The sequence below is a fragment of the Arabidopsis thaliana genome, chromosome 3 (assembly GCF_000001735.4).
Source record: "Arabidopsis thaliana chromosome 3, partial sequence".
NCBI lineage: Eukaryota > Viridiplantae > Streptophyta > Magnoliopsida > Brassicales > Brassicaceae > Arabidopsis > Arabidopsis thaliana.
Genome location: NC_003074.8, coordinates 4,297,001 through 4,313,338, shown reverse-complemented (window position 1 = coordinate 4,313,338; position 16,338 = coordinate 4,297,001). Strand labels below are relative to the sequence as shown.

At 40.1% G+C, this 16,338-nt stretch overlaps 3 protein-coding genes across 5 annotated transcripts; 1 reads left to right on the top strand and 2 right to left on the bottom strand.

Moving 5' to 3' along the window:
• The first annotated feature begins 1,709 nt into the window (after window positions 1-1,709).
• AT3G13310 (Chaperone DnaJ-domain superfamily protein) lies at window positions 1,710-2,795 on the top strand. Its single transcript, NM_112176.2, has one exon. It carries the CDS (start codon window positions 2,039-2,041, stop codon window positions 2,510-2,512), a length of 474 nt encoding a protein of 157 aa, NP_187939.1. The 5' UTR covers window positions 1,710-2,038; the 3' UTR covers window positions 2,513-2,795.
• A 268-nt stretch (window positions 2,796-3,063) lies between these two features.
• On the bottom strand, window positions 3,064-9,517 carry VCS (Transducin/WD40 repeat-like superfamily protein). 3 transcript variants are annotated; one of them, NM_180245.2, is made up of 13 exons: window positions 9,239-9,514; window positions 8,541-9,133; window positions 8,399-8,448; window positions 8,088-8,244; window positions 7,781-7,999; window positions 7,332-7,460; window positions 5,660-7,183; window positions 5,059-5,418; window positions 4,857-4,976; window positions 4,558-4,728; window positions 4,299-4,463; window positions 3,785-3,910; window positions 3,064-3,689 (listed from the first exon to the last, which is right to left on the bottom strand). In NM_180245.2, the coding sequence occupies exons 1-13, from the start codon at window positions 9,252-9,254 to the stop codon at window positions 3,390-3,392; spliced, it is 3,930 nt and encodes a 1,309-aa protein (NP_850576.1). In that variant the 5' UTR covers window positions 9,255-9,514; the 3' UTR covers window positions 3,064-3,389. The 3 variants fall into 3 exon arrangements, with proteins under 3 accessions (NP_850576.1, NP_187938.2, NP_001327264.1); NM_112175.3 differs by having other exon boundaries at window positions 8,541-9,514; NM_001338042.1 differs by having other exon boundaries at window positions 3,126-3,689; window positions 3,785-4,463; window positions 8,541-9,517.
• Window positions 9,518-9,704: 187 nt separating this feature from the next.
• VCR (varicose-like protein) lies at window positions 9,705-16,057 on the bottom strand. Its single transcript, NM_112174.4, has 12 exons — window positions 15,145-16,057; window positions 15,020-15,069; window positions 14,776-14,932; window positions 14,447-14,665; window positions 14,011-14,139; window positions 12,290-13,864; window positions 11,666-12,025; window positions 11,465-11,584; window positions 11,099-11,269; window positions 10,846-10,995; window positions 10,617-10,742; window positions 9,705-10,525 (listed from the first exon to the last, which is right to left on the bottom strand). Exons 1-12 carry the CDS (start codon window positions 15,808-15,810, stop codon window positions 10,226-10,228), a joined length of 4,023 nt encoding a protein of 1,340 aa, NP_187937.2. The 5' UTR covers window positions 15,811-16,057; the 3' UTR covers window positions 9,705-10,225.
• Between the last annotated feature and the right edge of the window lie 281 nt (window positions 16,058-16,338).

The window sequence follows — 16,338 nt, the reverse complement described above, 5'->3', positions numbered from 1 at the left end:
AGTTTACAAGTGTCTCCTTTTTTAATTACTAAGTGGATGCTTTAGAAAATAGATAGCAAGAAAGACTTAAATATTAGTAGATGGTCGTAATAACAGAAATATAATTGGTTGATTTGCATATTAAAAAGGGAAGCAAAGAAGAGTTAGTATTTGTGGAACTTGGAGTACACACAAAAACATGACTCCCCCACCAAGTTCCCTCAACCAAAGTAGTAGTCCCCACCTTTAACTACACAATTCATTAAATCACAGTATAATAAACTTTAATTATTGCTAGACACACTCATTATAAAATAACCAACAAAGGTAAATCTCATTCATCCTAATAAAATATTGATTACATGCTTATATAGTTATCAGTTATTACTACTAGTATCAACCACAGTCTAGAAGCTTATTGCGAGACACTCATTTTAAAGTAAGTACCTAACAAAGTTCAATTTCATTCATCCGATACATTAGTAATAAAACATATGACCCAAGCTTACCGGCCGATTGTTAATATGAAACGACAAGTCTAGAAGCTTATTGCGAGCGATAATTAACAAAGTTAGTTTTCATCCATCCAGTTACCAATCAAATATTAATATGTGCTTACTACTATAAGCCACAATTTACAAGCCATATATTTTTCTTCCAATGTTTACTGTCAAAATACAATCTCTTTTGCGTTGATATTGTAAATGATGAAAACAATGGACTACCACCGTTTGTTAAACACTAAAAAATGGAGTGTGTTACGCACAAAATCGTTTTTTTTTTCTGTAGGGTTCGTAGTCTTCTAGAAGTCCTATCCATCACCGTGGCCACACCGCCACGTCCTCCACAGACACTTTTTTAATTGGTCTATTTTCTCTACACATTCATTATTAAATACTACTACGTAATAAATAATTCAGCAGATAAAGACAACAAAATGCTTCTAGAATGGCGTTGATATTTATTAGTCGACGAGTTTACTTTTCCCTGTCTGATTATCATGTGACGGTACATTGTTTTCTGCTCTCTCAATTCTCAGCCGTTGATCTAATGGCAACGATTCCTTCTAGAAGCACTTTATTTATTTATCAATGAATCGAATATATTCTTTGCAAGCAAGTATTGTACTAGTAGTATAGATTAGTGGAGATGACATTATTAAAACATCGGGATAAAAGTACCACCATATAAACACTGTTAACAGATTTAAATAATTGGTTAGAGTTGACTATTCAAAATATGCATCCTTTAAATTAAGTAAATTAGTTTTCAAATTGCATGAAAACAATGTATATATCGACAAACTAATATTAGTGATAAAACCTTTATAAATTACAGCTGTATGACATGTCATCAATGAAATCATCATAGCGAGCCGAGCCGAGAAAAGGGATTCTAGAAGGCGAATCTTTGAATTGGCTGACACGTCATCCTTTCCATAGAATTTTCACAAAACAGGTGACTGCCACTCTCCCACGGGTTTTACCTTTCTTTTTTCCCTTCATTTTCGCTCTTTTTATTGTTACTTTATTTTGCATTTTAACCCCTTTATTTTTATTTTATTGTTACTTTAAACCCTATAATTGAAACTTGCATTTATTAAACCCTATAGTCTGTGAAATTCAAACTGTCGGTAGAACGTATCATATTACTTTCTTTCGGATCAGTTTTATGATTAAACAAATTTTTTTCTTAGCTTCCTAGATATTTTTTTTCAAAACACGGTGAATTTTATTAAAATAGTAGGAGAAGAACTAATAGCTATTCTTCTTTTCTTCGATTCCATTACAATAATAAGCTAAAATGAACACATACACACGGATTCTAAAACCGATCAAGATTTATTCGAATATAATAAATAATATAAAATTTGGTTACCAAATTACAAAAAAGGTTTTTTTGGGGTATGGAGCTCTTTATATAAGTCTTTCTCACTCCTTCTCTTTCCTTTGTGATTCATATCCTTCTTCTTCTCCAAGAACCTCTCTCTCTTTCTGCTTCTCTATATTTTAACACTTTCTTCCGAATTTGCCCCTCAAGTTTTATTTTAATTGCTAAAATGGCTGGAACCCTAGTTAACTCCGCCGGGAGATTCTCACCGGGAAATTGTATTCTTCCTCAACAGAGAACAGCCAGATTCTACAGCGGAACCGCGAGATTTCCCACCGGAGCTCCGTCGTTTAAGGCTTCAGCTCAGACGCTTAACGCCGAGCCAGCTGTAACGGAATCCGTTCGTCGGAGAGTTTCTAGCCTCTACGAATTACTGAAAGTGAATGAAACGGCGTCCTTGACGGAGATCAAGACGGCGTACCGGAGCTTAGCTAAAGTATATCATCCAGATGCGTCGGAATCGGACGGTCGAGATTTTATGGAGATTCACAAAGCTTACGCGACACTTGCGGATCCGACTACAAGAGCGATTTACGACTCGACGCTTAGAGTACCACGGAGACGGGTACACGCCGGAGCGATGGGTCGGTCGGGGCGGGTTTACGCTACGACCCGGAGATGGGAGACGGATCAGTGTTGGTGATTTTAGGCTTCCTATGATTTTGCAGCAGCGAAAGGGCACTTTTTGACTTACTTTCCCCTTTGATTACGTTTTTTTTTTTCCTTGTCATATCTTTGGAAAATTAAGGGGAAATTAAGTTTAATCCGCTCTTTTTTTTTGTTTTTCTTTTAACTTAAGCAGTTAACAATGTATAAAGAAGTTATGAGTAGAGAAATGTATATGATTTTAGTTTTCTCCTTTATAATTTTTCTTCTTTTATCGCATCTTTTGCTCTACTTTTCAAATATACACGAAACAAGTAGACCAAGTAAGAAATCATTTTATTTGATCTTGAGATATTTAAAACTATTGGCAATTCGAAAGAACACACTCACTATTTCCTAATTTTGGTACTGTTTGTTTTAGTAAACCAAGTAATATTTTCTCTTTAATCTGTTATAAACAACTTTTTGTTCAAATCCATAACTAATAATGATGACACTGTTCATTAAATATTTTATCAAATTTGTTTCTCTACACAAAAAAAAAAAATAGTGTACGAGCCTGTGTTTTAAAGATACTGTAGTTGACAAAGACAACAAGAAGAAATAAAATAGTTACAAACAACCTGTGAAGAATCTAAAGCAAATACATTGGTAAAGTTACTGCTTTAATCCAAACATTGATTTGGCTTTTACACATAAGATATTCTTGTGAAGAAGAGTGAATAGTAAACGTATATAAAACAACCAGATTTTACATTTAAAAGAAGGATGGAAAAAACAAGAAAAACAAAATTCAAACCAAAAATGAAACAAAAATCTAACAAATGTAGAGAGATACAGAGAAGAGTAGTGATTGTTGTATTCCTATGTTTTATATAAGCAACGAACAAGAAGAGAGAACGAGATAAGAGATATCATTTGCAACCCATAAGCATGGAGTTGATCACGTGCATTATCAGTCTGATGGCTGAGACATCGCTTCCCGGTGCGTTGCGGTGATGGTGCAGAATCTGATATACCTGTTCAAAGATTGGCCGAGCGTGGACCGCAATCATCTGGTCTGATGGGTTTATGGCTGCAACCACATCAGTCATCCAAGCCAGCTTACGGGATGTGTCCTTGCTAATGTCACAGGCTAGCTGCTGCAGCAGTGAAAGAAGCACGCCTTGGCTCAGTGGAAGCGGATTCATCGCCAGTAATCCACGTAGATCCACCTGTATTGGCACAATCAATCTCATGGGATCTTATGTATAACTGATGGGTTATGTATGAGATCTTATGATGCACAAAATCCAAACAAAAATTTCACCTGTGAGCAAAGCCATGATACTATAGAGACATCGCTTCTCTGTAGGGCCGAAGTGAAAGATTCTTCGTACTTCCGTTCAGATATCAACCTCGATAGTTCTGTTGTTGGGTCCATAGGTGCTTCAACCTGAAAGGACATATGTTGCGATAGTCAAAACTCAGAAAATGACATCAGATTAGGATTCGGATAAGAGCAGAAATGGTTCTCTAATTATATGCTCTCTGACTCAATTACAAAAGATGAACAGAGAATAAACTTAAGCCAAGAACCAAAGATAGAGAACCCTAGGGGTGAGCACCATAAACTCTCCTAAGCCCAAGGCAGATCCTAGACCAATCCAGAATGCTCAATTCTTCTGCCTAAACTTCCTTCTAAGCTGTTAGTTCTCTTCTCTAGTTAACCGCCTCAACTATGATTGCTAAGCAGCGAAAAGCCACCAAGAGTAACTAAAATGCTCATGCACTAAACAAAAACAAGATTTATGGTTAGTGATTAGTTCCAGAGATGTGCAAACCTTTTCAAGAAGAGCACCCAAAGGTCCGCCACTTAGTTGAGTAACCAAGGAATTAGACCCACCAGAATTTGCTCCAGCAGCTGCGAGAGCTAAGAGATTCCTTTGGGTCTCGGCTAACTCACGACTTAAGGCTTGAGCAACTGACGACGCAGAAGTAATTGATTCCTGTAAAACGAGCAAGCAGCTTTAGAGAGAAGAAAGAAATGATTGGATTTTGCAACCATAACAGAGCTGTAAGAAGAATGATTTTCCATCGTACCTTTAGAGTATGAGCAAGCTGGGAGTGTCCAGAGTCAAACCGTTGCTGGGCTGCATTTGTATGCTCAGCAATACCTTTCTGGAAGGCTGAGTCTATTTGGTCAAACATGGCCTTGCATGCCTTCTCAAAGGAAGGTATGACTGAGGACTCCACACTTGACCTAAGACCTTCCTGAAGTTTATAAACGGCAGGAAATATATATAAGAGATAAACTCCCTTTCCGTTAAACTATGTATGCAGTTGGAGACTTATAGACACTTCTATAAACTACCACAAAGCTAGGTGAACCTCAAGTTTACCTGGAGGGCTTGCTTGCCAGAGGTCTGAAATTGGGCTTGAATTTGCCTAGCTACGGTTGCTTCAAGCTTTATATTAACAGATTTGTCAAGCTGATTAACTGCTTTGTCACCTATTCCTCTCTGTACAAAAGAGAAAGCAGCTTTCTTTTAAGAACAATGAACCTTCTCAAAAATTAGCTCTAAATTTCTCGTAAAATCTTACCTGAAAGGACTCTGTGATTGCAGAAGATACAGTTTTTTCAATAACTGGTACTACTGAACGTGCTAGGGCTGGACCAATTGCAGCCAATTCTTTCTTTATCGTTTTCTCAAACATGGCATTTAACTCCTTGCTCATGAAGTTTGTCGTTGCATTCACAATTTGCTGGGCATGGTCACGTAATGCCTTTTCATTCTTAACAGTCTCCTCCTGGATGCGGGCCCATAGAGCATCAGCATTTGACTTGCTGGATTTCTCAATCATTCTCCCTAACGCAACTTCTAGTCTTTTACTTTCTTTTCCGATAGGGCCAGTGGCAGCATTTGATAGTTGTCTCTGCATCTCCTTCTGCGAAGCCATCACCTGGAAAGGAAATAATGTTTCAGGTCAACAAATAAAAGAACAACAAAATTACCAAGCAATAACTTATCATCGATAAATGTAAGTTATTTATTTAAAACGAATGTAAGATTGGAACTCCTATGTGCAAAATCAAGGTAACAACAAGTTTAGTAGTGTGTCAGTGAAATGATGCAAGAGTATAATAACAGATTTTGTTAAGAAATAGGGTTCTAATTAGTTTCTTCTAGACCAAATATGTCACCTGATTCATCGTTTCTTGCATTGCTAACAACTGAGGAAGTAAATCTGTCATGGGATGACTTAAACTCTGACTTTGCTCATTGAAGGAGTCAGCCAGATTAGCAACATTTGAGGATGTAGATGACAAACCGGGACCCTGTGAATTTTTGGCCTTCTGCTTCTTTCCTTTAAGAAGCTTTGCAGGCCCACCTCTCGAGTCAACACCACTTTCATCTCCAGCCTTTATAGGTTGTCCATATGCCTTAGATTCCCCTGGAATGAAAGTTCCCTCAGTACTAGGATAACAGTCTCTTGCCATCTCAGTGCTGAGATTTGAAACCTGTGAGCAGAAGACTTTTTCTCTATTTTCTGAAGTGCAATTCTCAGTTTCGTCATGATCATTGATTTCACCATTCTGTGTTGACCTTGCTTCACTTATTTCTTTCACCTCTACTTCGGTGTCTCTTGGATCATTATTCACGTCCTGAATATTTGCATCCCTATCTCTCCTGTCTTCAGTAGTAATGGAGGCTTCAGCGGAAGAAACGCCCATCAATATCTCTGAAGGAGTTACAAGATGAGTGGGGTGTTTGAAAAAAGCTGATGGGCTTCGCATCCCAGACACATCATCATCAGGCGTAACATTTGAGTCCTTGCTTCTTGAGATTTCTTCTACGGATGACACGTCCAAATTTCTTTCTCCAACAGCATCCATTTGCCTATCAACAGAGTAATCAGCAGAAGGTGTTTTGCCACCAAGCTCATGATGAGGTATTACTGGCTCAATCGCCTCTACAGGAGTGTGATAGCCAGAAAGTTTACTTGATAGTCTGGGACTGAGAGGAAGTTGGGGTAAAGTAGCATACGCAGAACCTGCACCACTGGTTTGAGATGGCAGGCCAGAAGTTTTAGGTTCACCGTTGGGTGGAACAATTGCTTGTGATGTGGCTTCCGCTGATGGAAAACTCAACTTATTAGCACTTTCTGATCTATTCACTATAATCGAAGGTTTTGGCACTGAATCAACTGAAGGTAAGTCAGTAGGTTTAAGTCCAGATGGTTCTGACATGCCTTCAACAAGATTTGCCTCTCGTGATACACTAGAATCTGACTTCTCCAAACCCATATTTTCTATAGGTGGTGGCAAGCATAAGCACAAGTCTAATGTATACTGCTGGATTGCTAGAGTCTGAACACAATAAACCTTAACAATGGGTTCTTCTGGAGGATCATTTGTCCCAATGAAACTCAATATGGGCATAGTGACTGTAAACTCTGATAGGTAATCCATCCGCGTACCAACTGGAGAAGAACCATAGTCCAAATGCACAGCATATAAGGCGTTCCTTTTTGCATTTGCAAGTAAAAGCAAGCCTGCTTCAGATAATGCTATGACTTGGTTAAAAAATGCCTCTTCAGCTCGTGGCTCGGTTGAACTTTTCAAGTCAAGAGTCTGGGTACACCTCCATGATTCAGCATCAGCTGGTAAAAGCCACCCTTCTTCCCCAGCAGAGACCCAGATTTTCATTTCTCGATTTAGAGGACCCTATGAGAGGAACATTGCCAACACTGACAGAGTTAGCAACTTAGCAGAAACGAAAGCTACAAGTATAAAATGTAAACACAACACAGCAAAGCCAAATGAGATTAGATAGAGCTGAGAAAAGTCAGTAGTATTGATTCAAGAAAACTACCCCCGTGATAAGTATGATGTGATCAGGTCTCTCAGGAGATGTCACAAACGTGGCTGAACTGACTGGATGTCCATCATGAGGCCTCAAAACTACAAGTGGTTGTGCCTTACGATCTTGCCATATCTTAATCTGTACGATGGTTATAAGGAAAGAAAGAGTAAGACTCACACACACAGAAATACTAGCTGTTGCAAAATAATTCCTGGTTGAAAAGAGATGATACCCAGTGCATGTCAGAAATGGAACTTAGCAAACCTTAAAAAATTCAAAATGTGCTAGAATAGTAATTGGATGTCAAATGCACTTACTAACAAGGCTGGCTAGTTCTAATTACGAAAAATGTCAGGATTAGACCCAGTTTGCAACGTAATCAGTATAAACTTGGGTTGTTTGGAATGATTCATTTCAGAGAGGTTTAAAGAAAAGGGATGATATGAACAAACACAAACCGTGCCATCAACTGAAGAAGAAACCAGACGCGTGGTCATCCATTGGCACATTGACAAATCTGTCACTTCTCCATCATGCTTACCAACAATCTGAACACCATCGATCAGCTTATCAAGGGGACACTGGAGAGGAGCCTCAGCAGAGAATACTTCACCTCTGCCAACTTTTGTAGTATCAATACGCAGTACATGTTTACCAATTGAAACTACCAAAATTTCCTGAAAAAATGACATTTAAGCAATCAGAAGCTTGTTCTAAGAAGAATCTTATGCAACTTCTCGTAGCAAAAGAAATATGTTCAACTACCTGTTTGTGGCAGTGCCAACAAACGCGTGGATGTTTGGTGTCTTCCTCTCCTAGTATCTGAAGAGCAAGTACTATCTTCCCAGTTATTTGGGGCTGATCCTCTCCCTCAGACCCTTCAGAAATTTTCCACACAAAAACTTTTCCATCTAGGCTAACACTGTTTAAAAGAAACAGAAAAATAGAGGTATAAACCACAAAGTCGAAGAAGCTAACCAGAAAAACTCTAATAAACAAAGAAGAATTCAATGAGCCACTCTTCCATATATGTACAAATAGCATAGCCTAATTAGACGACAGTTCCAAAACATTACCTGGCCAACATATCAACATCCTCGGCAAAGAAAGCCATATCCGTCACTCTCTGGATATATAACCGTAGTTAGAACTAGATGAGTACCTACTATACTTGAATAAGTAAGTAATTCACAAATTACAGAGAAAAAGTAAATGAACCTGTGAATGGCCACGGAACAGAGACCTCAATGCTGTGTTGATATTGAGAACCCTAATGTTTCCTCCTTTCAATCCATAGCAAATGTAAACCTTATTCACGGCGATTTGCCTACCCACTACGAGCTGAGGATCCGACCCGTATTTGGTAATCGGAGTCACCTCCAGCTGCGGCTGAATCTCACCTTGTAATCTCACATCAACATCGTACACAGCGTGTTCACCAATCAATCGCCTTCCCTTGGGCAATTTACAGCTCGGTACACGAATAGGACCTGAACCGCCGGGAAAAGAGCGAGCGATCTCGTTGTGATTGACTACTGGGAGCTGATGCGACGGCTCTTGGTTAGCCACGGGGGCTCCGTTGTTGGTATTGTTAAGGAGAGCGAGGATGTGCGTACCGGGATTGTGATTGGAACGGGGGGATTGTAGATTGAGAGGTGGCGTGGGATAAGACAGCGTTCTCTGAGGATGCAAGTTAGTCGCGGCGGAAGAGGAAGACACATCCTGTTGCTGCTGAGTCACCGGAGATGGTTGAGCGGAGATACCAGGCGGAGCGTAGTGCTGCTGATCGTACTGGTTGTGAAGAAAAGGACCTGTAGGCGGAGGATAAGATGCCGCCGGTGGCGGATAAGGATTGGATGAAGGTTTGAAGAGAATACCGAGATCAAACGGAGGAGTATTGTGAGGGTTAGTATTACCAGGAGAAGACGCCATAGATTTTTTGCAGATTTAAGATCGCCGAAGCTAGGGTTTGTGAAATCGATCAAACAAAGAGAGGTGTATATAGAATACTGAGCTCCTTGAAAAGATTCCACAAAAAGAAGACTCGGCGGATCTGAAAGTCACATAAAAAGCGAGAGAGAGAGCAACAATAGAGAGAGAGAGACGATGATGACTTGAAAGTGAGAACAGGTAGAGAACTTTTGGAGACTTAGCTATTTTTTCTTCTTCTTTAATGAAAATATTAAATTGGGCATGTCCCAGATCACGAAAAGTTTTGGGGTGATGATCGTGTTTATATCTAAAATATGAGACCGCTTCTGTAAAACAATTTTCAGATTTTACTCGTTTGGGCCTTTAATTTCAATTATTGGGCCCTATTTACATTTCCAGAGATTCACCCATCATTTGTTTCCAACTTCTTGCTCTTCATCGGAACCTCCAACAAAAGAGAAGAAGATGACAAGGATTCTGAATTCATGGTCAGCTGAGCTCACATGCAAGTAAAGGCAACCGAACCCAACAGCAAATACCCTTCAATCCAAAAACTGATCAACTGAACTCAAAAGTAAAGAAAAAGATTTTTTATTGCAATTGCTCAATTTTGACAAATTCTCTGCTTACTGCCACACCAGATTCCCATAATGTCTTCAAACTCATCTGTCTATTCTGCAGGTAACTTGTAGTTACTTCAAAACCAATTTCATTAGAAAATCAGTATACCCTGCCCATACATGATCTTCATGTTTTCTCAGGGTTTTCCAGATCCTAGCAAACTCATTCTCTCGGAGAAGAAAAAGGGAACATTATAGACGTAGAACCAACCAGATGTTTACAGTTAAAGGAAATTGAACTAATGGGTAACCAAAAAAAATCTAACTAGAGTAGAGAGAGAAATACAGAGAAGAGAGGTTTCCTATGTTTTATGCATGTAACTAACAAGAAGAAACAGAGAGAGCGAGATGTCATTTGCAGCTCATAAGTAAAGAGTTGATGACGTGCATTATTAGTCTGACGGCAGAGACGTCGCTGCCTGGTGCGTTACGGTGATGGTGCAAAATCTGATAAACTTGTTCAAAGATTGGGCGAGCATGGACCGCTATCATCTGATCTGATGGGTTTATGGCTGTAACCACATCAGTCATCCAACCTAGCTTACGGGATGTGTCCGTGCTTATGTCACAAGCTAACTGCTGCAGCAGTGAAAGAAGCACACCTTGGCTCAGCGGAAGCGGATTCATCGCCAGTAGTCCACGAAGATCCACCTGAATTGGCACAACACCAGTGTCATGGGATGTTACGCAAAACTGATGGTTATGAGATCTTATGATGCAGGAAATCCAAAAAAGAATTCACCTGTGAGCAAAGCCATGATACTATAGAGACATCGCTTCTTTGTAGAGCTGATGTGAAAGATTCTTCGTACTTGCGTTCAGATATCAACCTTGATAGCTCTGTTGTTGGGTCCATAGGTGCTTCAACCTGAAACAACAATGATGCATTGCAGTTAACGTATATACATGTCAAACACGCAGAAAATGACAAAATATTCATGGTAAGAAATTTGATCCAGAGATGTGCAAACCTTTTCAAGAAGAGCACCTAAAGGCCCGTTACTTAGTTGAGTAACCAAGGGATTTGATCCAGCAGCTGTGAGAGCTAAGCGATTCCTTTGACTCTCGGCTAATTCACGATTTAGGGCTTGAGTAACTGATGATGCAGAACTAATGGTTTCCTGTATAAAAGCATGTTTAACATGAGGATTAAAAAAGGATTTTGCTACCATAACTAGAAGAAAGAGCCAAAAAATCTGGAAGAAGGACGATTTTCTATCATACCCTCAGAGTATGAGCAAGCTGAGATTGTCCAGAGTCAATCCGTTGCTGTGTTGCGCTCGTGTGCTTACCAATTCCTTTCTGTAAGGTTGAGTCTACTTGCTCAAACATGGTTTTGCATGACCTCTCAAAGGAAGGTATGACTGAGGACTCCATACTTGACCTAAGACCTTCCTGAAGTTGACAAATGGCAGCAAATATATATAAGAGACAACTGCTTTTACGATAAACAACGATGCAGTTGAGAATGTATGCACAAGACTTGTATATATAACCAGTCAATCAGTCATAACTGTCTGAAAAGCATAAAAAATATATATACAAGAGACAGTAAGGCATAAAAAAACTAGTTTAAACTCGAATTTTTACCTGCAGGACTTGTCTGCCAGATGTCTGAAATTGGGCTTGAATCTGCCTGGCTACGGTTGTTTCAAGCTTTGAATTAACAGATTTTTCAAGCTGATTGACTGCTTTGTCACCAATTCCTCTCTGTATAAAGAGAAATCAGTTTTCTTTTTCATCAATGGACCTTCTCATAAATCAGCTCTAAATTTCTCTTAAATTACTAACCTGGAAGGACTCTGTGATTGCAGAAGATACAGTTTTTTCAATAACTGGAGTTACTACACGTGCTAGGGTTGGACCAACTGAAGCAAATTCCTTCTTCATCGTTTTCTCAAACATGGCATTTAACTCTTTACTCGTGAAGTTTGTCGTTTCATTCATAATTTGCTGGCCATGGTCACGTAATGCCTTTTCATTCTTAACAGCCTCCTCTTGGAAGTGGGCCCATAGAGCATCAGCATTTGACTTGCTGGATTTCTCAATCATTCTCCCTAAGGCAACTTCTAGTTTTTTACCTTCTTTTACGATAGGGCCAGTGACAGCATTTGATAGTTGTCTCTGCATCTCCTTCTGCGAAGCCATTACCTGGAAGGGTAATAACGTTTCAGGTCAACAAATAAAAATCAAACAAAATTACCAAGGTATGAAAAGCAAAAACTGATCATCGATAAATGCCAGTTATATACCAAATCTGATTTTCGTTTCAAAACGAATGTAACAAAGGATCTCATGTGCCAAATCAAGGTAACACCAAGCTTAATAGTGTATCTCAGTGAACGATGCAAGAGTATAAAAACAAATATTGTTAAGAGAAATAAGTTTTAACTAGATTCAAGATAAATATGTCACCTGAGTCATTGTTTCTTGCAATGCTAACAACTGAGGAAGTAAATCTGCCATGGGATGATTTAAACTCTGACTTTGCTCATTGAAGGAGTCAGCCAGATTAGCAACATTTGAGGATGTAGATGACAACCCAGGACCCTGTGAATTTTTCGCCTTCTGCTTCTTTCCTTTGCTATTTGTAGCTACTAACCCACTAGATGAACCCGACTCAGGAAGCTTTGCAGAGACATCTCTTGAGTCAAGACCCCTTTCATCTCCAGCTTGTAAAGGTTGTCCATAAGCCATAGAATCCCCAGGAATGGCACTTCCCTCTGTAATAGGATGACGGTCTCTTGCCATCTCAGTGCTGAGATTTGAAGCCTGTGAGCAGAAGATATTTTCTCTACTTTCTGAAGTGTGATTCTCAGTTGTTTCGTGATAGTTAATTTCACCATTCTGCGAAGTCTGTGCTTCGCCTACTTCTTTCAACTCAACTTCTAAGCCTCTTGCATCATTATTCACTTCCTCAATATTTGCATCTCTATCCCTCTTGTCTTCAGTAGTAATGGAGGCTTCAGTGGAAGAAACGCCCATCAATATCTCTGAAGGAGTTACGAGATGAGTGGGCTGTTTGAAAAAAGCTGACGGGCTTCGAATCCCAGACACATCATCATCAGGTGTAACATTCGTGTCCTTGCTTCTACAGTTTTCCTCGACAGAAGACACATCCAAATTTCTTCCTCCAACATCATCAGTTTGCCTCACATAAAAATAATCAGCAGAACTTGTTTTGCCACCAAGCTTATGATGTGGTAGCACTTGCTCAAACGCTTCTACAGGAGTGTGATAGCCAGAAAGTTTACTTGATAGTCTGGGGCTTAGAGGAAGTTGAGGTGAAGGAGCATACGCAGAATCTACATCACTGGTCTCAGAAGGCATCCCAGAAGTTTTAGGCTCACCGTTGGGTGGAACAATTGCTGGTGGTGTGATCCCCGCTGATGCAGGGCCCGCTGGAAAACTCAACATATTAGCATTTTCCGATCTATTCACTAAAATAGATGGTTTAGGCACTGAACCAACTGAAGGTAATTCGGTAGGCTTCATTCCAGATGTTTCTAACGTGCTTTCAACAAGGTTTGCCTCCCGTGACACAGTAGAATCTGACTTCTCAAAACCCACATTCTCTCTTGGAGGTGGCATGCACAAGAATAAGTCTAATGTATACTGCTGGATTGCTAGAGTCTGAACACAATACACTTTAACAAATGGTTCTTCTGGGTGATCATTTGTCCCAATAAAACTCAATATAGGCATAGTGACTGTAAACTCGGACAAGTAATCCATCAGCGTTTCCACTGGAGATGAGCCATAGTCCAAATGCACGGAATATATGGCGTTCCTTCTCGCATTTGCAAGCAAAAGCAGGCCTGCTTCAGACAATGCTATGACTTGGTTGAAAAATGCCTTTTCAGCTTGTGGCTCAGTTGAACTTTTCAAATCAAGTGTCTGGGTACATCTCCACGATTCAGTATCAGCGGGTAGAAGCCACCCTTCTTCCCCAGCGGAGACCCAAATCTTGATTTCTCGATTTAGAGGACCCTACGAGAAGAACATTGCCAACAGTGTATGCGTTAGCAACTTAGCAGAAACAAAAGCAACAATTCTAAAATGTGAATTCAACAAAGCAGGGCCAAATAACATTATATAGCAATGAGAAAAGTAAGTAATAATTTGAGCAAACTAACCCCCGTGATAAGTATGATGTGATCAGGTCTTTCCGGGGATGTCACAAATATGGCAGAATTGACTGGAAGTCCATCATGAGGTCTCAATACTACAAGTGGTTGTGTCTTACGATCTTGCCATATCTTAACCTGTTGGTATTAAGAAAAAGTAAGCCTCACACACAAAAATACTAGCTGTTGCAAATTATTCCTGGTTGTGAAGAGAATCTACAGTGAGACGGAATTTAGAAAATCTCTTCAATTTTGGATGAGCTAGCATAACCAAACTAAAGCTAACGAGTCTCAATCAATTAAACTTCAACGTTACACCCAGTTAGCAGCGAAAACAGTTAAAATTTTAGTTCGTCAGGTAAATTCAACTTCAGAAATGTTATGAAAAGGAGTAGACGTATATTCCAAGAGTATAGTGAAGGAAATTATAAGAACAAACACAAACCGTGCCATCAACTGAAGAAGAAACCAGGCGCGTGGTCATCCATTGGCACATTGACAAATCTGTCACTTCTCCATCATGCTTACCCACAATCTGAACACCATCAATTAGTTTATCAAGATGACACTGGAGAGGTGCCTCGGCAGAGAACACTTCACCTCTGCCAACTTTTGTAGTATCGATTCGCAGCACATGTTTACCAATTGAAACTACCAAAATTTCCTGAAAGAATGGACTTTACACAATCAGAAGTATAGACACAACAGAGCGAGCTCATGTTCACAACAGAAAAATATGCAACTTCCCGTAGCAAAAGAAATATGTTGAAATACCTGTTTGTGGCAGTGCCAACAGACACGTGGATGTTTGGTGTCTTCCTCTCCAAGTATCTGAAGAGCAACAACTATCTTTCCAGTTATCTGGGATTGTTCATCTCCCTCAGATCCTTCGGAAATTTTCCACACAAAAACTTTTCCATCTAGACTAACACTGTTTTGAAGAAATAGACAAGTAGACGGTATGAAATAAAATGTAAAACGACAAAGTAGAAGAAGCTTATAGTTCCAGAACCATTACCTAGCTAAGAGATGAACATCTTCGGCAAAGAAAGCCATGTCCGTTACTCTCTGGAGACAAACATGTAGTTAGAATGACGATGATACCTGATGGATACTCGAATAAGTAACTGAGAAACAACGAACCTGAGAATGGCCACGGAACAGAGACCTCAATGCTGTGTTGATATTGAGAACACGAATGCTTCCTCCTTTCAATCCATAGCAAATGTAGACCTTATTCACAGCAATTTGCCTACCGAGTACAAGCTGAGGATCCGAGCCGTACTTGGTAATCGGAGTCACCTCCAGCTGCGGTTGAATCTCTCCCTGTAATCTCACATCAACATCATACACCGCATGTTCACCAACCAATCGCCTTCCCTTGGGCATTTTACCGCTTGGAACATGAATAGGACCCGAACCGCCGGGAAAAGCTCGAGCGATCTCGTTGTGATGCGACGGCTCTTGGTTCGCCACGGCACCTCCGTTGTTGAGGAGAGCGAGGATGTGCGTTCCCGGATTGTGATTGACACGGGGAGATTGGGGATTGAGAGGTGGCGTGGGATAAGATAGCGTTCTCTGTGGTTGCAAGTTAGTAGCGGAGGAAGAGGAAGACACATCCTGTTGCGTTTGATTCACCGGAGATGGTTGGGCGGCGATACCAGGCGGCGCGTATAGTTGCTGATTGTACTGGTTGTTAAGAAACGGACCTGTAGGGGGAGGATAAGGGTTGGATGAGGGTTTGAAGATAGTACCGAGATCGAACGGCGGAGGATTGTGAGGGTTAGTGTTACCAGGTGAAGACGCCATTGATTTACGATCGCCGAATCTAGGGTTTGCGATATCGATCAATAGACAAGTGTAATTTGAATGTGAAGGTTCGTGAATATATTTCAGAAAAAGAAGACTCGGCGGATCTGAAGAAGAAATCAAAAGTCACGTAGAGAGGGGAAGCGCGAAAAGCGAGTAGAGATAGACGATGATGACTTGAAAGGAGTGAGAGAACAGCTAAAGAAGTTTTGTAGACTTGCGTTTTCGATAGTGGGGCGTAAATCTGATGACTAAAAGTGATGGGGTGATAATCGCGCAACAAATTAAACTTGGGTTTAAAGGAATTCACAAGTAATTATTATTATATGGGCCACGCGCATCGGCCCATAGAAACCAACCGCAAGTATCTCTCTCCCTCCACAACATTTATATGAACCCTAAAAAAACTGATCGAAAGTTACCATCGTTCTTTCCTTTTGGTCTTCTCTGTGCGTATAGGATTCAAGGTGTCTTTTAGGTCGAAGAATAATGAACAAACATTTCGAGAAAACGTTGGTGTTGTGGAAC